Source organism: Athene cunicularia, assembly GCF_003259725.1.
Source record: "Athene cunicularia isolate RWA chromosome 26 unlocalized genomic scaffold, athCun1 chr26_part2, whole genome shotgun sequence".
Lineage (NCBI taxonomy): Eukaryota > Metazoa > Chordata > Aves > Strigiformes > Strigidae > Athene > Athene cunicularia.
The window spans coordinates 1,092,289-1,119,775 of NW_020799137.1; the positions used below are offsets into that span (position 1 = coordinate 1,092,289).

At 46.3% G+C, this 27,487-nt stretch overlaps 1 protein-coding gene across 1 annotated transcript in view; it reads left to right on the forward strand.

Annotated features, from left to right (window-relative positions):
- Positions 1–27,487, forward strand: part of PKP1 (plakophilin 1) — a 42,738-nt gene that overhangs the window by 8,116 nt on the left and 7,135 nt on the right. Inside the window, exons 3-11 of the mRNA XM_026864492.1 lie at positions 8,461–8,885; positions 17,087–17,231; positions 18,935–19,142; positions 19,884–20,055; positions 22,217–22,331; positions 23,537–23,692; positions 23,796–23,972; positions 26,064–26,217; positions 26,726–26,912. Of these exons, the coding sequence (XP_026720293.1) occupies positions 8,461–8,885; positions 17,087–17,231; positions 18,935–19,142; positions 19,884–20,055; positions 22,217–22,331; positions 23,537–23,692; positions 23,796–23,972; positions 26,064–26,217; positions 26,726–26,912 (1,739 nt within the window). The remainder of the gene's footprint in view (positions 1–8,460; positions 8,886–17,086; positions 17,232–18,934; positions 19,143–19,883; positions 20,056–22,216; positions 22,332–23,536; positions 23,693–23,795; positions 23,973–26,063; positions 26,218–26,725; positions 26,913–27,487) is intronic.

Sequence of the window (27,487 nt, forward strand, 5' to 3'; positions counted from 1 at the left end):
TCAAGGCAGCAATGTCACTTACTAAGTTTGCATCATTGTGTTTGCTGCCTACTGTGTGTTCAGTAGGAAGGACTGGGAACACTTGCTTCAATGTCCTTTGCTGAGCTGGTTAAACCCCAGACAGTGATGTTTCTGCCTGGTCTAAGACCAGAAGGGTGACTATGATGAGTCAGAGCAGAGGTCCATCCAGCCAAGCATCCTGTCTCCATCACTGAGGCAGTGATGGGCCCCTGCAGAGGGTCTAAGCATGGTACGCAGGCAGCGATGCATCCCAGAATGGTTTTGTGGCCACCAGAAATTTGAAGCTGAGGGACCTCCTGAGCCACAGGTGGAGTCTCTGAGCTTCATAAGTCAAATAATTGCGATGTTTTGTTTCAATGATATATTGCTGTTTGTCTAGTGTGATTCCTGAATGGAGTTTCTTATGCTTTGTCTAAACAAAACTGCTCTGCTCCAGCCATTCCAGTAGTTTCTAGCTGTTTGAGGGGTTTTTTTTGTTAAAAAGAAAGGAAGCAAAGCCCCAACTTTGCAGTTGCCCCTCCATCTCATGCTCACGCTGGCAAGGTGATACCACAGCTAATGTTGCTGGTGTGAGGATTATTGTTTAATTTTGTTAATTCCTGATCTTCTTCCCATTCATTACAACAGCTGGACAAATGTTAGGCAGTTAGAAATGCCACTGGCATTTCAGTCCAGCAATGCTGGTGTACTGGTGAACAGCTTGCAAGAAGATTACAAAGATCAAGGCCTCCATTAGACACCGCAGAGTACTGTGGACACGGTAGTTCAGTCACTTCTGGTTCACCATGGAATTACACAGCTCATGGCTTTTCTCTTCTACATTTACTGATGAGGGAAAACTTTTCCCCAAACCTAAGTATCTTACAAGTCTTTCATTCTAGAAATTTTTGGTGAAGATCTTCAGGACCTGGGCTACTTTAGAAAAAGGGACTGGGACTTGTGAAGGATTCACAGTAAAATTTGTCTTACCTAACTGTGTCTATCTGAAAATCAGTCATTTAGTCTTAACAAGTCGTCTAGACTCCTCCCATAGCCAACAAAGAGAGAGGTACGAGGAGGTGATTCATCTCCTCTATCTTGGAGATCTGTCAGGTCAGGATGAATCAGCCCCTCTGGATGCCGATCTCCTTCCACTGGCAGCTGGATCCGAGCAGTCACCTAACAGGTAGATGACTGCAGTTAGGGGCGATGAGTCCCAAGTGCCATTGGCACATTGGAACATATAACCTCAAGCCTAATTTTGCTTAACAAGCTTAACAGACACCATACTCCCAACCACACCAAGGAACCTCCTCCATTTTGCTTCATCCAGAAAAATATTAAATGTTTACGCACATCCACAACCAGCCTCCAGCTTGGGTTAACTTTAACTTTTGTCTATGGAACTGTTTGAAGTCTGCACAGGTTCTAGGCACTCTAAAAAAAATGTTTCCTGTTTGTAATTCCTGGGTTGTAAGATGGGAAAACAAAGATAAAGCAAATCTGGTTTTGAAGACAGAATTGCTGGACTCCTTTCCAGCTGGAGCTGGTGCTGTGAATGTTTAGGAGAAGTTGCAAAATCCTTTGAGCTGCACAGTCAAATTCAGATATTGCAGGGAAATGAGCAGGTATAGTATTCAGGAAAATGAGTTACTCTTAATACTTCTGGAGTTAAAAAAAAAAAAAAAAAAGGTGTAACAGGCAATCCATGTCCATGTTGCTGCTCCACAGCACCTGCAGCTTAGGCACTGCTCTTAGATTGCCTTACTCTAAGTCATTGCCTTAGATGGTGACTCTAAATGACAGGAGGTGTTTTGTCTCACCAACAGCTCTTAGAACTACTGTTCTTGACTTCTCCTTTTGTCTTGTTTTGTGTCGGAAATCTCAGGCTTTTTGCTTCTGGCTTTTCTTCTTCACCTTATGATACTGATGTTCAGATATTAGAGCAAAAGAAATGGTAGATCTGGAGGAAGGGCTCTCTCTGGATCAGTCAACACTTCAGACTAAAACCTTTGATTTACCCATCATTAAAGACTATTTCCCAACATTCCTCTTGTGGGGTGCTTTGTTTGTATCATCACTGTGACTAGCATTGCAGTGAGCACCTACCCGTTACCATTGTAGGTAACACGGAAACCAGAGGGACCACTCCAGAAACGGGACTCTGAGGGCAGCAGGTTTGCACTTGGCTGCAGTTCCTTGGCTCACATCTCAGGGTTGGCTCAGGGATGAAGTCCCCGGTTGCATTTTCACAGTGACCGCGGTGGAATGCAGTAATGGGGGCGTTAGTGACTGCAGACCTCTCCGTGTTAGGTGATCTTTCAATCCAGGTGCTGTTGAGCTCAGAAGACCATTAGAGACATTTGTCACCCTACTGGCAATGTGAGTTATGAGTGGCCACCAGTTCCCAAAGCCATCCGGCTGTAGGAGCTGGCTATGCCGTGCCCTGATGTAAGGCCTGAGCACTGCCTGATGTCCCACAGAAGCACAGTGCTGACCACAATTTACACAGACAAACCTGAGGGAGCTTTAAGCCAAAGTGGACACTTAAAGCAGAGCAGTCATGGTGGGAGAAGTCTCAGCATGAGCTCTGCCTTGACTCTGATACCTCAATACCCCCCCAAAAATGGGCTCAAAGCCGCTGTCGCAGTCTGGTGGCCCATGGATTGCAGCGAGTGTGGTGTTCACCCCAACTGCAGGCACAGCTTTGGAGATGCGCTCTCAGCTCCTGAACACCAAAGGGACAGCAGCATGTGGAGCCAGGGTGCACGCTGTCAGCAAAGACTCTCTGAGACTTTAATTCCCACTTGCAGCAATACTGCTCATGCCTGGCTCTGCCGCATTGGCAGGTCCATCCTCCAAGAGATTCGGGGGGGGGCCCAGCTCCCATGCCTCTTCTGGCACCGTCAAGATGATGCAGTATCAGGACAAGGTGCAGAAGCACACCCAACCTCCCCATGCTGCTGCTTCCACAGGAAGGAACTACACCTCCATGAAGTGGGTGTAAGCCGCAGCATGCTCCCCCCTGGCACTGCCCCGAATGAGCCCTGGTGTGCTGGGTAGGGAAGGATGTGAGGGTGCTCTGCCTCCCACAAGGGGAGCAGATCAGAGCTGACCTCAGCCTGGGGCTTGTAGAGAATAACATTTCTGAAATCAGCCCTGCTCCCAGACCCAGGAATATTTGGCAAGTCTGAGGCTGCTCTGATTAAAACACTTAACTGAGTTGGATCCTGGCACACAACAACTGGGACCAGTGCCTACTGGTCCACCAGTGCCCACCACTGCTTTCCTCAGGCGCCACTGCTGGGGCCTCAGGCTCTGTGCTGCACTGGCCCACCCAGCTTGGTTTCTGCAGCAATTATGTCCGTTATGGCACTAATGAGAAACATGCACTTTGGTGATCCCTCTTCACTAGAGACTGTATGTAGATTTTTAAACAAATGTTCTCTGTGGGAGAAAGTTGCAGAGCTTTCTCTCCCAAATGCGTTATCTGCATGAGAGATGCTCGCCACGAGACAAGAACACTCCCTGCTATCCCTGGATGGCTTTGCCTCTGTGGACAAAAATCTCTCATCATCGACAGGAGCTTTGTTCCACAAGGATTTCAGGACAAAATTTGTCATTTGCTGTGATGACACATTCAAGTTTAAAAGAACACCACAAGTAGAGTGGTTTGGGCGATCTTATCAAAGAAAACGAAGACTTATAGTTGTTGCACATCACTGCTTGTCCTTGGTCTCCCTGTGAGGTTTTGCAAGAGGCTTTATGCTTTGGAGTAGCAAGTTGGACATTACCTTCCCTGGCCAGAAGAGCCTGAGCCATCAAGACTTAAATCTCAGCTGCATTAAAAAAAAAAAAAAAAAAAAAAAAAAAGATGGGAAAGAACGTTTCAGAAATAGATAAACAATTTATTTGCTGGTTTTGCAATTTTTCTCCCTGCAATGGAGTGTGTAGCAGGTAGCAGCTAAAGCATTTCGCAAGTAGCATCTTTTCCCCACCCATCACTCAGGGTGGGACTCTGTCATGTTGCATTGCCTCTGCTTTGCCCTCCAGCCTGGGAGAAACCTGCTCCTGACGTGTTTATACGGAGTCCTTTACTTCTCTCTGTCTGCTGCTCTAGAAACAAACAAATTGCAAGGGAAAAAATTAGAGCTAGGTAATGAACTGATCGCGTCCTTAGATGCAGAAGTCAGAAACACCCAGTTATCTGGGAGGGCCTCCGACGTGGAAAGGCAGTGCTGAGATCCAAGCGTGATTCCTGGGCTGGTGTGCCTTGCTCTATGCTGCTGCTTCTCTGGAAAGTAGGAGGAGGAGAGGGACTTTTCCCGTTAAGCAGAAGGGTTTATGGAAGAAAAAGACAGTAAAGGACTCATCTTCAATGACTGGAATAATGCCATTTTGACTTTTTTTCTAGCACCAGTTTTATTTCAGTTAAAATAAGAGGCTAAAGATATTTATTTACCTGTCCTGTGCGACTGTTGGATATTCCAGGTGATGTTCCTAAAATGGTCCCGTATCACAGGCTGAGAACTGGTGATCCACAAATGCTTGTTAATTTAAAGGCAGGTCTTTGCTACTCTCAGTAGTGAAGGAAAGCACTTACTCCTTGGGCCTGATAAGAGAACCTGCATGCTATCAGTGCTCATCTTCACTGCCTTTCCTCCCCATGCCTCCCCTCCTTGTTTTAATATGAATGAATGGCTCCCAAGTCTTGGCCTCATACATGCTCATTTCACAGTAGGGAGGAGAAGTTCAACCTAAAATTCAGGATGTCAGCGTTGCCCAGCTGCATGTGAACATCCTCCTGCATCCTATGAGTGCCGGGGACTGCCAGTGCATGGTGGTGTCTGGCTGAAAGGAGAGAGGTACCAAGCTGCCTCAACTTCTCAGGTCCCGTGGGGAGAAGTCTTGGTGACAGCCTGTGCTCTTCTAAAATGGTTTCCAAATCTTGCAGTGCAGAGGGAAGCACTACTTCCCATCTCCAATCCCTCTTTGAGGGATTTCCCTATTTTCCAGCATTTCTCCGCACTCCTAAAGGTGTGGACCTGGCCCACCTCCCCCATGCAAACACCCATGAGCAGTGGACAGATGCAGTTAAGAGTGTTAGGAAATCTGGGTGGTTTATGAGGTTTGAAGGCGAGAGATTGATTATTTCCTTTCACTAATGCTATTCTGCACAGGGAGCGCTCACTCTACACACATAATGGCATCAGCAAAAGTTGCAAGATTGTTGTCAGGTGGCTCTTTAAACCACAGACTATGTAATAGCATCACCTTCACCTTCAGAGATGGCATCTCTTCTCCAGACAGCAGAGTGCCTCGCTTCTACCTTGCTGTGCCTCCTACCTCACTGATTGCTGCATCCAGCAAAGAGATAACAACACAGGGAACTCCATTCCCTTGGCTGGGTTTGCTCCAGTGTTAGAAGTGAAGGTCTTGGTGAACATCTGAGTTGGGGACATCAGTTTCAGTCTGAGAAAGATGCTCTTAAGGCACAGACACAGCACTCTGTTGAATCCAAGAAATGATTGGGTCAGCTACGTCTGTGCAAGAATTCACCAAGACTATTTGGTAAGCAGGTCTGAAATCCACGGAAGCTGTCAGGAGACTCCTCATCGATTTGGAGGCTTTGGATCAGGCTCCTGCTGCAAAGAGGAATTCTAAGATACCAATTAGGTCCGTGCCACTTGAAAGAGATTAAAATGGGCTCAGCCAAGCATCTGGTAGAATCAGCAATAAAAGTCATGCACTGACTTTGGTAATGAGCTTCACATCACACGGGAACTATTTTCCCATGAGTTTGCAAAAGGCTTCCCCGCCCTGCCAGGACCTGCACTGACTTGCCGTTCAGGGCTCCCTGTGTTGCAGAAAGGTGTCTTTCCAAACAGGCGGTCGCTTTCCTTCACTCATCTCAGGGCTGGCAGGAAAGAGGACAATGCTATATGCCACTATAAGACACAGCAGGAAATACAGAATTGATAATTCTATACCTATAAACACAGACACACTCACACCTTCCCTCGCCTGTTCTGCTGGCAGGGAGCCCATGTGAGTACACTGGAGAGCAAACAATAGCTTTAGATAAATAACAAGTTAGCTCTTCCATGGTTAGCTGAATTGGTTTCAGCAAATGCCCAGGGGCTCCACGGCTCTGCCAAGCTTCTGACAGCCCTACAAAATAATACCAGTTCATACTGACTCATAAAGAAAAACGACAGGGTTCACAGCTAACAAGCTGTTGCTCTGTCCTCCAGCTCACTGCTGCCAGCAGTGAGCCCTGAGAGTGGGTTCCCCACTCCACTGAGCAGCAAAGTCCTCCCTGCACCTTCCTGCCGCAGCCCTGTCCTGTCCCTCACTGTCCCAAGAGTTTCTGAACCCAGGAAAATGAAGACAAAATGACGATGATATCATCCTTAGAAGCACATATCCACAGTGGGGTAGATCACGACTTCACGAAAGGTCACTTTGCCGTCGCTGTGTGTGTGCTGCATCCAAAGCAAAACCAGGATGGAGAGAACCTCTCTGTGTGTCCATCCTGGAAATTTCACTGGGCTTGTCCCACTGCCAGAAGAACCCCCGAGTCTCATTGCACTTACCCATGTACCTTGTCCTTGCTCTTCTTATGGCATGCAAATTCTTCTTCCAAATCCCTGGGAGCTCTGCAGTATGCACCAAACCTGTTACCTGCTGTGCTGCAGTACTAACAGGTTTTTTCTGTGTCCTCTGGAGTAAATGCGATGAAAATTTGCTCCCCTTTTCTCCCCTTCCAGCTATTCACCTGTTTAGATGCAAACCTGCAGAATGAAAGTATGAAAACTACTTCAGACTGGTGCTGAAAATGACAGGGCAGTCTGAGTATCAGAGCAGCGGGGCGAAAGGGTTTCTTCTTACCCAGGTGGCATGCCTGCTCGGTAACCCCTTTGAAAAGTTTTCAGCCGTTACCTGTGCAGCTCTCAGCAGAGAGGATTCACTGCATTCCTGAAGATCAGTTTGTTAATGAAAATATTTGGCTTAATTAATTAACATAATGACAATTCTGCAGAGTGTTAGAGACAGGAATGATGCTGAGTGTGATCAGGGCTGGGATGAAGCTGGGGCAGAGCAGTGGGATTCAGGGTGAGCCTGCAGAGGATGCTGATTTCTCATTCACATGGTGTTTCTAGGTTAGGAAATAGGGATTTTTTTTCAGTGAAGTACTGCACCAGGCACAGGCTTTTCACACCTTGTGCCTTGAACCTTCATGGAAAAAATAAGGTGCCAGTGTTGACTTTTCTTTCCCAGCCCAAGGGTGGCTTTTGCAGAAAGAGGCATCCAAAGTACCGCTGCTTAAAGTTAGGTGAGAAAAAAAAGCCTTGGCCCAACAAGAGACCAGGAGACCACGGATGAGCTTTCCTGGGATAAACCAAAGCGGGATGGGGCAGGTAGTTTTATTCTTTGCTTCATTTTGTGCCTGCTGGCTGTATGTCTTGGAGATCTGCTTGCCCGTGTGCTGAGGGGGGATGCAGTGGGGAAAAAAAAAAATCAGTATCGTGGGGCAAACAGCACTAAAATAATTTTATTTATTTTCCTTTCTGGAGTACACGTCTTAGTGACTTGTCTCTCACTTGGATACAACAGTGCAGGCTTCCAAGTGCCACCATTGGCATCCAAAAGGTTTAATATTGCAAAAGAATTCTGGATTAAATTCTGATGTACTTGGGGCAAATCTGGAGGCCTTTTGGTGAAGTGGTGAAGACATTTCGAACTGACTAAAGCCTTTTTTTTTTTTTTTAAATTAATTGTAGGTAGTTCTTTTACTGTCTTTTATTCTTTTTTTTTTTTTTCCCTTCCTGGCTTAGTCATCTCAATTCTTACTGCATATCCCTCATTGTTCTCAGAACATCCCATTATATGAGCTGATACTACACACCTTGTAACTCATAAGCAGATATTCATTGTTTCCACTTGTTTCCTGGCACAATGAGATTCAAGAATCCCTTCTTACTTATTTTTCACTCCCTTTACTCCCTCCCTAAGCAACTTACAAATGGAAGGCGAACAAAATAGCATAAGGGAATTAAAAATAAATGCAGGCATTGCTGGAAGGTCAGAATGGGGCATCATTCTCTGTGATGGCAAGAGATGTGATGTGAGCTTCTCTAATTACAGGTTGTGTTAGATCCCATGTGTTGGAAATAAGGCATTTTCTCTAATTCCAGGGTCATGGTTGAGCTTTCAATTCTGCTTTCAAGCTCCTGGATGCCATATCATGATCACTAAGTGTCCTCAGATTTCAAGGGAGGGTTTGGCACCTTTGCAAGGGTGCAGGTGGGGTAACCTCCTGTAAATCTGGGGCCACAGAAATACCTGAGACAGAGGAATTTGGTAGCTGTGACACCCACACGGGAGTGGGCTTGGAAATGCTGATCTTCAGCTCGACCCTTTCCTAATGTTTTTGTCTCATGTTTTCTCTTTGACCAGCTGTACAACGGGACCCTGAAGCGGGACATGGAGAACAGGCGCTACAGCTCGTACAGCCAGATGGAGGGCTGGGGCAGCAAGCACTACAGCAAGGCTGTCTGCAGCCCTGCCAGGGCTGGCAGCGACTACTGCTTTGTGCAGAACATCAAGAGCAGCCGGAGTGAGCCTGACCTCTACTGTGAACCACCCCGGGGCACGCTGAGGAAGAGTCAGGTGGGGGGCCGGGCAGAGCACAAGGCAACCTTGAACCGCCAGAGCATCTACAGCAGCTGTAGCACCCAGCAAGGAACTACCAGGACAAGTAAAAAAATGCCAGCACGGGCCCTCTCCTGCCCCTCAAGCAACAAGCCTGATGTGGTCTATGCCCAGCCCATGATGAGCTGCAAGCAGGACGTGGTTTATGGACAGGCTCAGTCCGGCTCCAAGTAAGTCTGCTTCAGTGGGCTGAATCTGAGTAAATGTAGACATCTGCTGTGGAGGTCTGTCCGTCAGAGCTAGTCACCCGAGCTGCTTTTTAGCCACGGGAGATCTGCTCACCAGTGCACACCGTGCTTAATCACATCCCGCAGTAAAGTCTAAAGTGGGTCAGATGAGTCACGCTCTTAAAGGGTTTACTTCTTTCCATGGGGTATGGAGAGAAACCCATATCTGGCTCAGTGTGTGATGCAGCTGTGAGATGTTGGGCAAGGTGATCCCCCAGTCTCTGTGATGCTATGAGCCGACAGCTCCTTTGCAAGATGAAGGTGGGGAGGTGAGGAACAGAAAGCCTGGTGTACAGCTTGGGTGCTTCTCCTGGCTGTCACACTGCTTTGATTTGGCAGAAAACAAACCTAAAAAACCCAACTAACTTTGAAGGAGTTGATTTCTGACGGTCTGACTCAGAGTAGAGCTGAGAACCTGTTGAGTGGTCATATTTACTCCTGTCTTTCCACCCAGCCCTTGCTTTATTTGCCCAAAAGGTTTGATTTGGGTTCCAGAAAAAAATGAGGTAGAAATTGAAATAAATAACTTAATTGGAATGATTTACCTAGCCAGGAAAGAGGAGGGGACAGAAGCTGTTCAATTCCTTCCTGTCCACAGCACGCAGTCCCAATTATGCAAGGGTGGAGGATGTCCCCTTCATGTCTCAGTTAGCATCAGGTCCCTTCTTGTAAATGTTGCCTGTAACAATAGGGCATGTAAAACACACCAGTGAGCTCAGACACTCCCAAGCTGATATATCTGTGCAATGCAGAACTCTCAATAAAATAAAACCTCATGGGGTTTTGATGACAATTCGGTGATGTTGATTTAAAGCTGCCCTGATGCTGATGGCTACACTGCCTCCTGCTCTGGAGCACCAACCATATTCGGCCATAGTCTTGGAAGAGATTTTGTCTGCACAAACCATAGTCTTGGAAGACTATGGTTTGCATGTTTTGAGCTGTGCTGCATTGCAGTTCAGGGTTGCAATGTTTTATTGGGCTGGAGAAGGAGGGTCTGTGTCTTCCACAAGTGTTCCCAGGGGCTACTGCAGTTCTGATGTTGAATCACTGTCATAGAGGGCCTGCTCTGCGCCAACCCAGAAGTTATCACAACTCCCAGAGAGATATGGTGGCTTGTCATACAAGCCGTAGAAGTTCCCAAGCTCATTCCTAGTGGTCCCTGGTCCAAAAGAGAATTTGCACACTGCAGCATAAGTATGAGACTCATTAACAGGGCTCATAGCCTTTGCTGTAACTCACACCCAAAGGCCTGAGATTGTTGAGCTGTCAACCCAAGGCATGATGCAGACATTGAGAAAATCTCCCCTCACAGTCAGCAGTGTGAGCCAAATCATGATCTGGATGTTGATTTCCAGATTTCTCTGGCTAATTCTTCTCTGTCTCAGCCTCTTCAGTTTTGTATTGAGTAGGAGAAGTATGTCCCAGAGTGTGCATGCCAAGAAATGCCACTCGCCCATTAGCATGTTGTCATGAAAACTTAGCTTCCCATGTGCCCAGTCACTTCATGTTTAACGCATGCAGAATTAGCCTGGCCAACCTGGAGCACTGGTGGCATTGGCTTGCTACTTTCAGAAGCTTTGTAATTACTCTGAAATAGGAAACAGAGATATTACATAAACTGGAAGTAACTTGTTCTAGGGTATTTCTGACTAAAGAGCATAAAAACGTAGTGGGAGGGATGGCATGGGACTGCAGCTGGCTTCTGCCCAGGGAAAATACTGCTCTTGAGAAGCTAGTTGCAGGCAGGCAGGCTCTCTCCAAAGCAAGCTCTGCTCTGCACTGCACAGCTCTCATGGTTGTAGGCTTGGTCATTGCTTTGGAAAGATCACTTGAAGAATAATGGCATTTTCTGAAGAGAAGAACTGCTGTTGTGAGAGGAATACTCTCCAGCCCTGGATGCCCTTTGGTTAGGGAGTGGCTGCATTTATACATTTCTCCTGGCTTGGGGCATGGCTCATCTGGCAGAACTGGTTCTGATGTGGAAACGTTGGGCTGCAAGTCGTAGGCTCAGCTGGGGCTGTGTCCCCTGAGTAAATCTGATTTGGCTGGGGCACGCCCCCCTGCTTGGCATGAAACTCAGTGCAGAGCTGCATTATTTCGGAGAGCAGTTTGTACAAATGCTTTTGCTCTTGACTCAAAGGAGATGAGATTGGCAGCAGTTGTCCTTGAAGTTTCGGAAACAGACCAAGGAGTTGTCCTCTTTGAAAACATTACTTATTTGGAAGGCAATTAGCCCTTATAAAGTATCTGGCTCTATAAGGCCCCGCTGTTAACCTCGGTCTGCAGTGTGCTTTTGTTGGGAAGGGGCCTTCAGAGATGGGTTAGGACCATACAAGGGCTCTCTTTGCTGTGTAGGACTGTTTCTGGTTGGAGGATTCTGCACCTGAAGAGCTCGATCTTCATTTGGGTAGCCTGATCTCTGAGTAGGGAGAGTTTTGCTTGTAGGCATCCCATTATTAACCTCCACATGCAGGAAAAAGGGCTTAGCTGGGTAATAGCTGCTGGTAGTTCCCTGTTCGGGGCTCTGTTCTTCCTATTCTAGTAGTTCTTCAGGTAGAGTTTTTGCCTTTATAACAAGGATAATTTTGTGTTCAGTTTTCATGCTGCAAATCTCCTGTGTAGGTGGGTATTTTGTCTGCGGATTAGCAAACCATCTCTATGAGGAAGGGAAGGGCTAGATATTTTCCACGCTTTCAGAGGTGATCCAGTGCGGTGATTTCCATTGCTGTGAGAATGATGACGGCGGGACCTGTGATCCACTGGGTCTGTTTGTGATACAAAACTGCTCTGTAATGCAGTGACTGGACAGCGTCGTTCTATGACAAACTATGATGTAGGGTTTTACTCAGCCCATAGTATCGGTTCTGGTGATGAAATCTGAGTTTTGCACCGTTTGTTCAGATCAGGAGGCTAAGCGGTACTGACTCGCTTTGAGAATCCTCCTCCTGAGGTATATTCTCTTCCACCACCTCTGTTGTTATGATCTTGCCTCAGTGAGCAGAATGGGACCTTCTGATGTCCCTTCCAGACATGCTTCTCTATTACCACTCAGGGGCTTAAGCCTTTGTAAGCATTATGTCATATCTGGAACAACATTTCCAAGCTCAGTATATCTGTCCCGGGTTCAGAAGTTCATGGGCTACTCTGCTGGCTCCTGTCCAAAGGCAGGTCTCGGTGAGCAGCACTCATATTTTGCCACAGTACAGTTCTCTGGAGTGAGTTCTTCTGATAGAGCTGTAGGGAGCCTTCTTGGTGTCCAAGGACTTCCTCTTCTCTCCAGAACCCTTCCCCTTCTTTGACTCGTGTGACACCCCACGGATCTGCAGCCTTTCATCCTGGAATCTGTCAGCAATGGGGGTTTCAGCAATTGGTGAAGACTAGGCATATTTGCCTGCTTTTAACCATTTCCTCTCATGGGTGGTACTTGCAACAGGCTCCAAATTACAGTGTGTCATGTTGAGCTAGCCAGCTTTTAGCCAAATAACATGTTGCAATTCAACCCAGTCAGGAAAAAAGTTTCTACATCCTCCTTGGTCATCAGGTAGTGATAAAGAATGTGATGTTAACGCAGACTAGAAAACTTTGAGTCTTTGTGTCCTCCCCAGCTGGAACTCGAGGTACAGAAAGCTGTGGTTACCGCCAGCTGACACTGTATTAGTTCTGCTTGTAGATGTGTTGCTCGCAGTGCTCAGATACCACACACGCTTGGGACTGACAGCCCAGGGCCAGGCTAGGTCATGATATGTGGTGGTTGTGGCTTTGCCAATAGTCTGTGCAATAGTCAACTGGTTTCGTGCATGTCACTTCTTCAGGAGGCACCTGCATCTGTGCTGGGTGCCGCTGTTGCCCTTGCAGAGATGCAGTCAGTGGCCAGTGGAGGTGAAATCTGAGGCGGGTCAGTGAGTTACCCTCTAACAAAGTCAGTGCCCGTTGGTTGACTTCAGGGGAAACACAAGTGTCTTAGCTGGAGATATTACTGAGAGACCAGCCTAATCTCCCGCCCTGTGAAGGATTCAGGGTATCCTGATCTGTGAAGATGAAGAGGTGAGCTGGGGTGTCTGCAGACATTCCCCAGCCGAAGGGTTACTGATATAGATCAGGAGCCGTTTACAATATGCGTTGTCTTCCATAATATCACATGTACTTTTGGCCTCATTTTAAGGTATGGATGCATTTGGTGTTCTCTGAATATGGGAGAAAGAGACTAAAACACTTCATTAGAGAACATGTGGAAGCAAGTGTCTCTCAAGGCATCTGGAAATAGGGTGCTATTCTGTTAAAGGCCTCGAATACCCTGGCTGGCAGCTATGGAGGAGGCAGCAGAAGCTGGGGCAACTCTCTGAATTTTCCATACAGTCATATTTGTCTGATGCTGGCTTGGGCCCAGCTGAGCGGCAAGCAGCCCCTCTGAGCTGTGGCTACAGTCCAGGGACAGTAAGTTTGTGTTCTGTGACCATTCATTCCTAGGCAGGAGCTCAGTCTCTCTGGAAACACTATAAACAATGAAAACATCCAAAAGTTATCAAAAGAGTCAGAAAAGGTATTGAAGGAGTTTTATCTCCCTTTTTTGTATAAATAAAGGTGATCAGTATCAAAACATAAATTTTCCAGGGCTATGTCACACAATGAAAGCAGTACAACGATAGGCACTTTCATTTTGGTTTGTTCTTATTTGGGATAAACTGCCTCTAAAATGACTGTTTCACAGTGCTGGCTCCTTGTGATTTGAACTTTCCTGCACTGTGTATTTGCATCCAAATCCATTGTTGTGGAGCACCCTTGGCAGGGTTGCTGTTGATGCTGTCCTGGCAGAGTTCACATGGTGAGGTTGCACATGAGGAGGATCCCCTCTTCCCTAGCTCAGTGTCAGTCAGTCCCAATCTGTGCCCGTATTCTGCGCTATCAACCCACTGAGCAAAGCCTGAGGGGAAGCTCCAGCTGAGCTTTCAGTGGCATCAAAACCTTGGTGCCGTGTCCCAGAGGTTGTAGACGTGGTGCTTGGGATGGAGCATTGCTATTGGGTTTGCTTCACTGGGGCCTGACTCTGGAAGGCTTGGATGTGCTAGACACTCTGGTTTTAAGGAACAGTGGAATTTGTCAGAGTTTTCTGGTGTCCTTCTGTCCTGGAACTTGTAGCCCCAGCAACCAGGATGGAGATTTAGATCTGATCAATGCAAAACAATCTGCTAATACGAAGTGAACGAAAGGCATTAGTATCAAATGAGGGAATTTGCCTTTCTATGATACTGATCCTCTTAAGTATTTGTTTCCCTTCCACACCTGAATCTGATCATCTAATTTGTCTCTGTTGAATCATTTCTAATTGAGGTCTCTCCCTATTCTGATTGCTTCTTTCTTGTGGAAGAAGAACAACCTTTGGATCTCTTCCTACCAGGCACATTGGCCCAGGTTAGGGATGGCCACAGTCCAAGAATTTGTCTTTGAGCAGGCTGTTGTTCTTGTAGTGTAGATCTGGTTAGGAATATCCATGACTGGCTGATGAACAATCTCCCATTAGCATGGGCTTTGCCAGGGTGATTATATTCTCAGCTAGGAGAAATCGTTGCTTCTTCTTGGGCGGCATGACTGAGCCCAGCTGTTCACCCTCTGTGAACTTCTGCTGGTGAGCCAGCAGGGGAAATGGAACCTTCCCCATCTTTTCCTACACAGAAGTGGACCAGGAAGCCTAGTTTTTCTCTGCTGGAGGAGGGTTTGGTCCTCTTATGGAGTGGATGGGTGGAAAATTGCCTTCCTTGAGTAGCTGGACCAAGTAAACATCTTTCTTTCTCATAAAAAGTGCACTTGATTTAGGGGTTTTCTCAATTTGGTAAATAAAAAGAAAAAAGTAAAATTCACTATGATTATGCATGCTTCATGGCCACTGACCTAGTGGTTTTATTACTGTGTCTCCCTCCCCACACTGCCAGCCCAGGTGTGAATTCCCAGAGGAGAAGTTCCTCTGATGCTACTCATGTCGGATCCATTGGTGCCTCAGCTCTATTGTGTGTCTCAGGAGCATGAAAAAGACTAAGAGAAAATCCTGGATTCAAACCAAATATTATTGAGGCTCCATAGTTTCTAGTTTGTCTTTCCAGTTCAGTGTTTCTTTGTTGCAAGTGTAATGGAAGTTTCTTGGAGCCAAGTTTTGAGAGGTTCAAACTGGTGAAAAATCCTGTGATGTTTTGTTGTTAGTGTAGAGACAAAAGTGGAATGAGGCTCATCTAACCTAAGACACCGAATGCTTAAGATCCAGTCCAAGACTCTTGGCTATCATTCCTGTATACCAACAGAGTCAGAGATTATCTCCAGAGGGCAGGTCTTCCTGTTTTAGGAAGAAAGTCTAAGACACAAAGGCAAGTTTTTCTTTGGAAGCACCTGTTCCTCTCCATTGACTACATGGGTGTTTAAATGAGTAATTTAAACTGACTGCAACTTTATGGCAATGAGGGTAAGGGGAGACAGAACAGTCTTTCGTTCTATCTTCCAGTGTCACAGCATAATTGTTGGCTTTTGACATTTTGCATGAAATTTGCCATAGAATTGTAGATACTATTCACTGGCCCGTGCTGTGTGGAGGTGACCCTTTGGATGCTTAAGGACAAAATATGTTATCTTATTGTAAGCTGCTGGTGGTGGTGACCACACTTGGGTGTCCTTTCTTGGCACAATCAAAATGAGTCTACATATCCTGTGCCTAGAAGCAGCCACTCCCTTTTAGTAATATTTAATACTTCAAATGTAACAGGTTCGTTTAAAGAACTTATTAAAACCCACTCTGATCGGTTAGTCTCTTGGATTGCCTGAAGATGATCTGCCCCTCTACATAGTCAGTCACTGGTGTGACATGGAGCAAGAGCTTGTATACAAATTAATGTGGTTCAAACGGGAACTGCTCTCCCTGATCTCCAGGTAAAACTCCCCATCAATCACAACTGGATCCTGAACAGGGAGTAACACCAGTCAGGCACAACAGTGACCTAGCTGTCCTGGTAAATCCCCCACACGTTTTGATTTCATCCACTGTTAACAAAGCATTTCCCGTTTGTATCCCATCACTGCTGAAATAGTGATAACCAAACAAGAGTTTGGGTTTTGGCCCTTCTCAGTCCTGAACTTGTGTGGTCATTTACTCCGATGTAACACAGACATTGCTGCCGTGAGCAGAGATCCTGCTGCAGGCCTAAGGTGCAAGGATGCTAAGATGAGATAGTAACTTTCATTAGACTAACTGATATAATTGGAAACACAGACAAGCTTTGCAGTTCAGAGTCCCTTCATCAGTCTTAAAGTTTGTACCCTTTTCTAATTTTATGTGGATAAAATATCACAGATGATGCTAAATATGTATAAGCCAAAGAGATCAGGACCTTCATATTTCTAAACAAGTGGACAAATCTTCAGGTGTTCGTATTTTTCCCAAGATTTCAGTCCTGCTCCAGAGGTATTCACACCCTTCCTCTGGAGTCTCTAGGCACATTCTTTACCTATAACAGGGGATGGTGACAGTGACCAACTTTTATGACGAGCTTGGATACTACCAGTGTAAACATACCCTGGGAGCAGGATGTCTCAGTGCCATTAGTATTTCATAAACTCAATTTTTCTCCATCCCATCACTCCAGACGTGCCTGTTGCCTCTTCCTAAGGGATCTGCTCTAGCCTTCTATGACCACCAACTGCTCTCACGTTTTTGCTTCCACCACATCTCACATCAAAGGATTACATGCTGTGGGAAAAGCATCTGTCTACTTTAGATTGCCCTAATAACCTGATGAATGGTTTTGCTCTTGTCCACTAATTCTTTTATTTGATCAACAGTGAATATGGTTCTCTGTTCATTAATCCTTTCCCTTTAGACATGATTAGCCATCTAGCACCTCAACTGAGCTTTTATCTTCTGTCGTCTCCTTTGTTTCTGGATAGACTGGATCCATAATTTATTAATCTTAGTGTCTTCCACTGTATATTTTCCACTTTTATCATCTCTTTTACTGAGACAGAGAAACGCACTAGGGGTGCACCCTGTGGATTACGCGGCAATGTGATAGTATTTTAAGTTTTGTAATTGATTCCTTCCTAATAATACTGGTAATGACTTTTGTCTGAGTCCTCAACCAGTGCTGCATTTCTCTTTAACACAGAATATGTGGTGACGAGATAGACGGCGGTACAATGACCATCCAGAAAGCCATACAACTTCTGTGTTCCTCTGATGACAAATACCAGGCCATGGGTGCTTACTACCTCCAGCACACCTGCTTCCAGGATGAGTCTGCCAAGCAAGAGGTGAGCAAACTCCCTCACAACTCTGCTGTCGTTCTGGATGTGTTGGCAGCTGAGGGGCATGAAACTGATTTTCCTCAGTACCAGGGATCCATAGGTTCCCTTGATTTTCATGTGGAGCCTTATACCTCATTAGTCACACTCAGAAATTAATTAGGTAGATTTTTCAACTATTAGTGGCCGCTTTCTCTTAATAACAGTCAGTTAGGATTTTAACACAGGGGAATAGTTACCAGTCAGCAGAGGAGACTCCACATTATCGCCATAAGCTGCTGTGACACGGATTGATGAGTTTTGGGAGCAACCATCCGGATGCAGGGTTATCTCCTGGATGCAATTGCATTCCATTACACATGAATCTTTTGCTGTCTCAGAGCTGAAGTATCAGAGCCACACAAAATTGCCCTAAATCCCACTGTGATCTTCACTGTGCATTGTTCAGTGACATTTTAGCCGTTTTCAGTCATTTTCAGCCATCTAAGCCATTGGGATAATTAGTGATCATGCACAAAGGTATTTGATCAAACAGAAGCCCTTCTTACAGCACAGCTTCTTTTTCTTATTCTCTTGCTTTCCGATTCCTAAATGTATGCCAACATGCAGCAGAGGAGGCAGTCTCAAGGATGTAGCAAGACTGTCACAGTTTATCCTCACCCTGGCGTGTTTGCAGTCATGCCAACATGGGTTTATCAAGGTGCCATCCCTATAGAGGTGGCTTTCCATTTCCTGGCACAATAGTGGAGCTGGACATGGGGGCACGGTGTGGGGCTGTACCTCTGTGCCCTTGCTGGGGCTGAACCGAGTGCGGGTACCCCAGCCCAATTTACAGTCACTAATTGTGGGGTGGCCACACCCTGTGTTACCGTTGAAAACACTGTGAGCACTGTCCCATTGCTTCCCAGAAAGATGTGTCAGAGCAGGTATGTGAGTCATTCGAGCGCACCCTTGTTTTCTTTCCTCTCTAAAAGGTGTTCATTCATTTTCTATTGTCAGCAAATCTGCAGCTGATGGGTTGGTTTGTGCCAGGAGGGGCTCCACGTGGGATCATATCCCTGGGAGACCTGATACAGAGGACATCCTACAGCAGGAGCCCTCATCATTTTGGAGAGCTCAGCTGGAGGAATTTGCCTTCAAACCTTCCCGGCATGCATGTGGTGTCCTGCAGGTTGGGGTTCACACCTCTTTCTGATGCTGCCCCTGTTGAGTGCTGGAGTATGGCCCAGTACTGCTGCTGGCTGACCTCGAGGGTGTTTACACTGTACCATGACTATCCCTCTAAGCTCAGCCTGTGATTCCAGGATGCAGATAAATTACCACATCATGGCATTTGTATTGCTATAAATGGCCTCTACAGATAGGCAGAGCAACATTTTCACCTGATGCAAACTGATGGAGGCAGGTGAAAGTTTGTGGGAGCAAGCACATTTACATCAGCAAAGGATTCGGTCCATGGCCATTACTCATAGACATCCACTTCAAGAGTATAAGTTCCAAGCTCAAGGCCAGCACCTTCATGCTCATGACCTATGGCCTGAACCAGATGTGCCATCTGCAAGCTCTAGCCATCCTTTACTGCCAGGTCTGCTTTTCCAGCTCCCCTGAGTATGTGTTGTGTTGACTTCTTGCATTGCCATGAGTTCTAGTTGTCCCTGTCCCAGAGATGCTCAGCACACCATGCTGATGACAGCACGTCTTTCCTGGTACAGGTCTATCGGCTGGGGGGAATCGCCAAGCTCGTCGAGCTGCTCCGCAGCACAAACCAGAACGTACAGCGGGCAGCAGCTGGAGCCCTCCGAAATTTGGTCTTCAAGAATCCAACCAACAAGATAGAAACGCGGCGGCAGAATGGGATAAGGGAGTGCGTGAGCCTCCTACGGAGGACAGGGAACACTGAAATTCAGAAACAACTGACAGGTACAGTGCAGACTGCTCAGCCCTCAGCAAGGACCATGCTCCTCCCTGTCTGTGGTCCATGTTGCTCCAGCACGCAAAGGTCCAGTAGCCATGGTGCTGCTATACCACAAAGAGGATGTTTTATGCTCCTGTTGCACCAAATGGCAACCTAAACCAGAAGGTCCTGGCCCTTTGATGTCCCTCCCATAAGGGTTCCCCCTATCAGAGTGCCCACTGGGGAAGCACCCGCCCCAGGTTCCCCTCACAGTTGTGGTCACCCTGCCATTCCCTCCCATGCCTTCCTGCACCCCTGGCCCCTGTGCTATTCCCAGGGAAGGCCAAGGGTGCTGGCAACCCCAATATGGTTGGGCAGGTTATCTCATTGGTATCTCACCATTTCTTGAAAGATTGACACGAGTGTGTTGGTGCAGGTCACGCCCAGCTGTGACTGAGGTCTTGTGTGCAAGCCTTTACAAGATCCCTGGAGAGATGCCTTTCCCCTGCAACCTAATGGCAATAAACACCAATTCTGGGAGGAGGAAGGATGCTGATATGCCCACCTCCACATGATACCATGCTCCTGGTGCCATCCTGCCTGTCTCCCATATGCATAGACAGAGTCTGGGGTTTGACCTCTGCACCCTTAGGTCAAAGAGGGATGGGGTGAAGAAGGACTTTGTTGTTGGAGTTCACTGTGACCTAAAGAAGGTTTCTAATGTGTGGTGACCCTCTGCTTGATCTTGTCTCCCACCTCCTTCCTAGGACTGCTTTGGAACCTCTCCTCCACTGATGAATTAAAAGAAGAGTTGATACAAGAGGCCCTCCCCGTCTTGACAGACTGTGTTATCATCCCTTTCTCTGGCTGGTCTGATGGCAGCTGCAATAGGACAATTATTGACCCAGAAGTATTCTTCAACGCTACAGGGTGTTTGAGGTGAGTCATCAAACAGGAACTTACTGTAGCTTGTGTCTGTTGTCAAAAGCTGAAACTGTCTAAATCCTCCTACAATAAGCTAAAGACACGCTCACTGCAACTGTATTAAAAACCAACCAAACAGAAAACCCCAACCTCTCCTTGAGAAAGTTTTCCTGACTAAGAGAAGGTGCAGAAAAAACTACATCTAAAATTTTTTTTCCCAGTAGCTTTTTTTTAATTATTATTTAAAATAAGTCTGTTCTTGCTAAGTCTCTGCCTCAAAAATGTAAGTTGTGTTGTCACGGGAGAGCTGCAATACTGAAAGCTGACAGTATTCAGCTCAGACCAGGAAACTTGACACTTTTTGCCCTTAGATTTTTGAGGCTTCCAGAGAAATGTTGGTTGCTAGAAAACAAACTGGTTTGGGTTTTGTATGACAAAAAGTATTTTCTATGTGGGGAAAACAAACATCTTCCCACTGATTTTAATAACTGTTTTAATACAGAGCAGTCCCATTGCCCTGGACTCTTCCTGGCTCATTTCATCAGGCGGGTCAGCTATGAAACAGGAGGTGCAGATTGAGTCCAGAGTAGTTTATTTTTTTTCACGGGAAAGCCAGAGCTCTTTTGTAGAGGATCTTCGCCCTGACTTGCTGTTTCTCCTACCACCCTCCTCCACTTGGATGCAAGCTCCTTGTCTTACTGGGAACAAGTGGGGAAAAAAAAAATACCCTGTATAATTAGGTACTTTCATCAACTGAAGCTCTCCCTGAGGGAGTGCAGCGCCGACCACACCCTTACCAGACACGCAGCTAGTAGGAGCTGTATCTGCTTATGAAACGAAATGGGTGAATACGGCAGGGGCCTTTTGAGACGTGATGCTATCATCTTCTGTGGCTGGGAACTGTGTCTGAAAGATAGCGAGTGCTGCTCCCTTCCCTGTCTTGGAAGGCACCTTCCCTGTACAGTTGCACGTCAAGATGTGTGGTGTACAGTGCATGTGGGGTGCTTCACTTTTAAGACCATCTCAACCCACCAATGCCACAAAATATCCCATTAAAATGAAGGAAAGAGTATGACGATTTGTAAAAGGAGGTAGAAGGAGCTCTCTGTGGAGTTTAACTCCAGGCAGGCTCTGCCTCCTGAGACTTAGCACAGTCTGTGCCAGTAATATTTAACACCCCCAGAGAAGACTGCCAGATGCAGGTCAGTGAGGAGCTCAAAAGGCTGGGGGGGATCAGGATTGGGGAGCAAGCCGAGGAAGGAAAGCAGGGCGGTTGAGTCCGGAGACCCTGCTCTGAGGGGTGAGCTGGGATTGCTCTGACTCACTGCCCTGCCACATCATAACCCAGAGATGAGAACAGCCTTGGGTTTGCCCTGGGCTCGAGCCATTGCTGCTCAAGCATTTCTGGATTGCAGATGAATTCATGTTAATGAGGAGGCTGCAAATCACAGTGAACATCAAATCCAGTTCTGGAACGCCTGGAGTGAATATCTCACAACGACTGCCAGCCTCTCTTTGTTTTTCATTTGCAAGCTACAAGGCAATAAAACAGGGAAGAAAAAAACCCAACAAAACAACAAAAAACATTTCCTGTTACTGGAAAAACTTCTCTGTCCTGGCAGCAACCAGTGCTCAGGAATAAGTTGCAACATTGCAAACTGGTCAATCCCTCTGGTCAGACCGATTGCTGCTCTTCAGCATCTCTGCCCATTTCACACACAAATATTGCTGTTGAGCCTGTGTAGCTCCATGCTTATAACCATATGCATCTTCCTGATCTTCACAATAAACCCAGATGGTCTTTATTCAGTCTTTTCTTTGGAAAAACCTCTAAGGAGCCAATGAGTGTGTGTAATGTCACATACATAGACTCTAAGGCAAAATATTGCTGATAGTTGCTCCCACTACAAGGATGTCTTCTACGCAAAGCTCCTTAACAGGGCATTTTCCTAGATGAAATCAGTCCTAAAGATCCATAAGAGAGCTATGCACCAGTGCAGTCCTACAGAAGGCCTCCAAAATGAGAGCAGTACACCAGCCTTGCTGAATCTACAAAAATATCCTTAAATTCAATCAAAGCTGTAGTCAGAACAAAGCCCTTAGAGACTAGTAAGTGAACCCAACTAATCCTCCTTCTTATTTCTCTCCTGACATGCTCTGCTACACCTTTCTTCAGAAACTTGAGTTCTGCAGACATGGGGCGCCAGACCATGAGGAATTACCCTGGCTTGATTGATTCAGTCATGACTTACGCCCAGAACTGCGTGGCTTCTAACCGACCTGATGATAAGGTACCAGATGCTCACCACAAGCTGTTTGCTAGAGTTCAGCCCTGTAGTTAATAATTTCAGCTTTGGGAATATCTCTAAATCCCTTTCAAACAAGCACGAGAGGAGACCGGACTCTTTGTGGCTGGTTTTGTCCTCCCAAATCCCAGTGCGATCTGTTGTAGGATTACAAGTCTTCTGTGCTCTGGGCCTGAATTAGATGTGGGTTTTACAGTTTCCCTTTATCAAATACAGAGCAAAACATTTTGGCTCCTGAGCCTCCAATATGCTTTCCTCCCTCCCACTCCCATCTTGGATTCTTCCAACACCTTAACCTCCATCTCTTGCTCTTCCCACCACCACATCTCTTCATCCAGCAGGACCCAAGCATATAAGCCCCAGATTGTCATGACATTCAACAAGAAGCCGAGGGGCTGGCATCTTTCTGCCCATCCCTAACCGTGACTCTGATTGCTATGTGCAAATGGCACTTACCTTGGACAAAATAGTGTTTATAGCCACATTTTCAGGAGTCCAACACCTGTGATACTAGCCAGACACCCTGAAATCCTCAAAGCTTGTCAAAGTACCAAAATTATTTCACATGAGCTCAGGACTGAGCAAATCCTCTTTGGGGGATGGCTTTGCAAGAAGACCAGTTTTAGCAGCACATGCTGACGACAGCTCTTTGGAAATAAAATTGTGGTGTTGGTTACAGGTATCTATTTAGGTAAAATTCTTCCTTGCTCATTACATTGGACACTGACATCCAGGTAAAAGAGGCTTAAAAACCTGTTCTTGGTTAAAAAGTGTCCCCTAATCTGTAACTGTGACTTGGATAAAGTCGTTGAAAGTTGACTATGGCAGGAGGAAGACTTTCAAAATTTGGCATTTCATAGCGGGCAGTTTGATATAACCACCCTCTTCACTCTCTTCCCTTGTTTATCAACTTGTCTCTGGCAGCGGCACCTGACGAGGTTCACTGAGTCCGTTAGCTCACTGAGATCCACAATATAGCATTTGGGCTGTGTGGCCCTTACTCTGCTCAACCTCCTTATCTTCCTTCCCATCCATTGCTACCTTAAGCAGGGTCAGGAGCTTGTGTAGTGTAACTACTAAAACAGCTAATTATGGCATGGTATGTGTCCTTTCTGTAGCTATAGCAGATGCTGCTCCATATTTTTCTGCCTAATGTGATTCTTACATTTTTATTCTGGGGGTGATTTCAGTCTGTGGAGAATTGCATCTGCATCCTGCACAACCTCTCCTACCGCCTGGATGCTGAAGTTCCCAATAGATACACCCAGCTCAACCACATGGCCCGGAGTGTGTATATGGACAAAACTCTCACAGGCTGTTTCAACAGCCGGAGTGGTAAAATGGAGGTAAGATGTGCCACAGAGGGCTTGGAAATGTGATATTCAGCCCCAGGCAGGCGCTACAAGCGAAGAGCAGGATCTGAGCTTCCAGTTTCCCATCTCTTTGTAGAATGATGAGTATGGTGTCCCCCTTCCTGAGGAGGATTTTAAACCCAAAGGACCCAGCTGGCTCTACCACTCTGATGCCATCCGCACCTACCTGTCCCTGATGGATCAGAGCAAGAAGGATGCCACCCTGGAAGCTTGTGCTGGAGCTCTGCAGAACCTCACTGCGAGCCGAGGAGTGGTAAGTGCTCCTCTCTCTACATGCGCGCAGATAAATGTGTCGGTACTTTACAGTAATCAGAAAGGAAAATGTCCTCCTTAAACCTCAGGGCACTATTGCAAGTCTTTCCATGGTGGATGCTCCAGCAGAGGTATTTATTAATGACAAAAATAAGGCCTCATGGGGGGCTATAACCAATATCCCAATGATCTATCCCAGATCAATAGAATGAGTTTCCAGGTTTTCTCTTGGTCATACTACCAGCCTCTACTGGTATTGTCACCCTTCCCCCAGGACAGCAGTAAGGATGTGCCCAGATGTGCACATGTGGACAGATGTCATTAAGGAGAGAGAAAGGATGTGTGCGCACCACTGCCTGTCTGTGCTTTTTAAGTGGGAGGTGGCTCTAATAACAGGGTGGGTTCTGCTGTGGATTGTGGCTCATCCTCACATCAGGGCTGCTTGTAAAATAGCTCTGACAGATGTCCTAACCCAAAGGTATGGCAGTGTGGCGGTGACACAGCTGTGTGACACCGTGGGTATTACAGCAGCTAGGGCACAGCAAAGGACACATCACGACAGCAGCTCTGCTGTGTCCAGTATTGCTGCAGTGGGCATGTCCTCGCAGGCTGCGTTCACGTGAACAAACCTCGACTTGTCTGTTTGTGTCGAACTTCATCAATTCCAATTTAAATAAGATAGCTAGGGAGATAAAGAGATAATTATTTCATACGTAGGAAAGGCGTGTCACGTGTGCGAAGCGTTCCACCCAGAAACACAAAGTGACTCACTGAAGGAGTCTTTGCTGCTAGGACAGCAGTACCCTGCCAGCTCTGATCTCCTGGGAACTTTTGGTACAAGTCTTTCAATGTGAAATGCTTTGGGAACATTTTTTTTTTTTTTTTTCCAGTTTAACTAAGCAGTGCCACTAAAATAAGGTGGAGAGAGGCTGTCATATAGACAGTATGGGTAGAGTATGGGTAGAACTGATCAGAGAAGTGGGACTGGAGCCACGTGTTCCATGGAAATGAGAAGCCTCTCAGCAATCAACATCATTACACAAGAATGTCTTTTGAGCAGGGGGAAGAAAGCAAACAAACAAACAAGAACCAGCTCTGACAGTGCTGAAGCAATTTATTGCAGCCTTCTGGAACGGAATGGTTGGAATTTGCCTGGATGTGTAGAAGTGACTTCTACTTTCAAGGGTCTTATTCCAGCTCAGAGCTGGAGTTGGGGTGGGTTGCTGAGTTTGTTGTCACCTGGAGGAAAGGGAAACTGGGGACAAGTTTACAAAGCATACTATGACCCTTTAGTTTACAGAGGATGGCTCCAAATCTCTTCTCAGACTGCGCTTTGAACATCCCAGTCCTGCTGGTGTGAATCTGTAATGTGGCACATGTGCCTCCTGGAGCATGGGAGGGAAATTGGGTCTCAGCTCACAGGAAGAGGGTTGCCTTCCAGCCTGTTCCCTCCACTCCCAGGTCACTGTTGATGGGCATGACTCAGTAGTAGGATGACAATCTCCAGCAGCCTTTTTGGTGGGGCATTAGCTGGGAAATTCAGTTTAAACTAACAGTAGGAGGGCATTTATTAAGGGTATATGCTTCAGTGTCCATGAACACTCTTCTGCATTGACTACAACCTGAGATCTTCTAGATTTACATAAGCAAACACAAGATCAGGACCCAAAATGAGTATTTTTCATCTTCAGATTGTTTTTTAAAGATATCCATTAGCTGTTCCTATTCCACTGCGGTCTATTACTTGTGGCGCGGCAGGGAGATGCAAGGGCATTGTGAAGGGCAAGGGCAATGTGGACATGAAGGTAAAACTTCTCCAGATTTTGGGAATATCAGTTGGGTGAGCAACTGTCCCCACTCAGGCTCCAGAACGAGGACAGGAGTATCAGCTGTGTCACAGAAGGTGAGAGGCTGACTTTCCATATGTCTGTGGAGAAGAGGGGTAAATGACAAGCGGGGTTATGGGAGCAGGAGAAGGTATTATACAGATGCTTATTTTATAGTGTGGTCATGTTTGTCTGGCCCCATACATCATTCCAGTTGTGTCCTGCTGGCATTAGAAGTCATGAGACATCTCTGTTCTGTCTCCTAGATGTCCAACGCAATGAGCCAATTGATTGGTTTGAAGGAAAAAGGTTTGCCGCGCATAGCACGGCTCCTCCAGTCCAACAGCTCTGAAGTTGTTCGCTCTGGGGCTTCCTTGCTGAGCAACATGTCCCGGCATCCTGTTCTCCACAAATCCATGGGTAAGGGATTTCCACCACAGTGGATTTCAGAACAGTGTTTAGTTTCTAACCCTAATATCTGCCCACTGTGCTTTGTAAACCCCATAATAACACTTAGACAAGCTCTGAAATTGGAGAAAACTGTGATTTCTGCTGGCAAAAAGGGCAATTACAGGTGGTATCTGCAGGCTTAATTAACAAAGTGTGTGCTATCTCAAGGTCTCTACAAGCGTGTGGTGTGGTTTATAGACAGTGACAAACCTGCAGGATCATGAGGATGATAGTGTTTGGGAACTGAGTTGGACCTGACTACCCATGACCAATATCACTGCCCTTCCAGAGGCCTGCAGCACTCATTTTGCCTCTGAAAATCAAGTGATGACTATTATGCCATTACTGTCCAACGTTATTAGCGCCTCTTTCCAGAGATAACACCGCATTCTTGCATTGAATAGTGCTAACACATATAGTATCATTCACGTGTGCTAGGTTTTATTTAAATGTTGATTGGAACATTCCACCTCTTTAGCTCACCAGGTGCTCCCAGACGTTTCACGTCTCCTGTCATTCCAGTCTGGAAATACCAACAGCTACGGCGAGATCATGACATCAGCTTGTTACACTCTGAGGAACCTCATCATGTCCAACCCACACCTGGGAAAGTCTTACTTGACAAGCAACATGCTAAATAATGTAGTCAGCCTGTGCCGAAATGGGTGAGTTTGGGGCAGAAGGCATGGAGAGGGTCATGTGCAGACATTTTTGAGTCCATACACTCTGTGCAAAGCCAGATTAACCCCAGAGCCTTCCCAGCACTCTTCAGAGCTATAGTAAAGCATTATTCTCTCCCTGTGCTGGTAATCTGAGAGCCAAGAACGTTCAAGCCTGTTGGTAGACAGAAATCCTCAGCTCTGGTCTCTTGGAAACATGAAAGGTGAGATTTGTAAAGGGGCCTCAGGAATTTTCCAGTTGAATTTTAAGAGACTCTAAAAAGAACTGAAGTGCCAACATTTTACATCCTTATAAAATTTCAGCCCTCAAAAGAGGGGTGTCAGTGCATAGCCTGACTGCCTAGCACTTGGGCTTCCCACTCGCAGCCTCCTGCAAACATGAGGGTCAGGCCCGAGATTCAGGACTGCTGATACACTGGGAGTGTGCTTAGCTTTAACGTTCGGATTTGTTCATCTTTCTGTTGAAACAGTCACCACAAGTGGCAAAGATGCAGCTGTGATGACATATATATATATATATATATATATATATATATATATATATATATATATACACACAC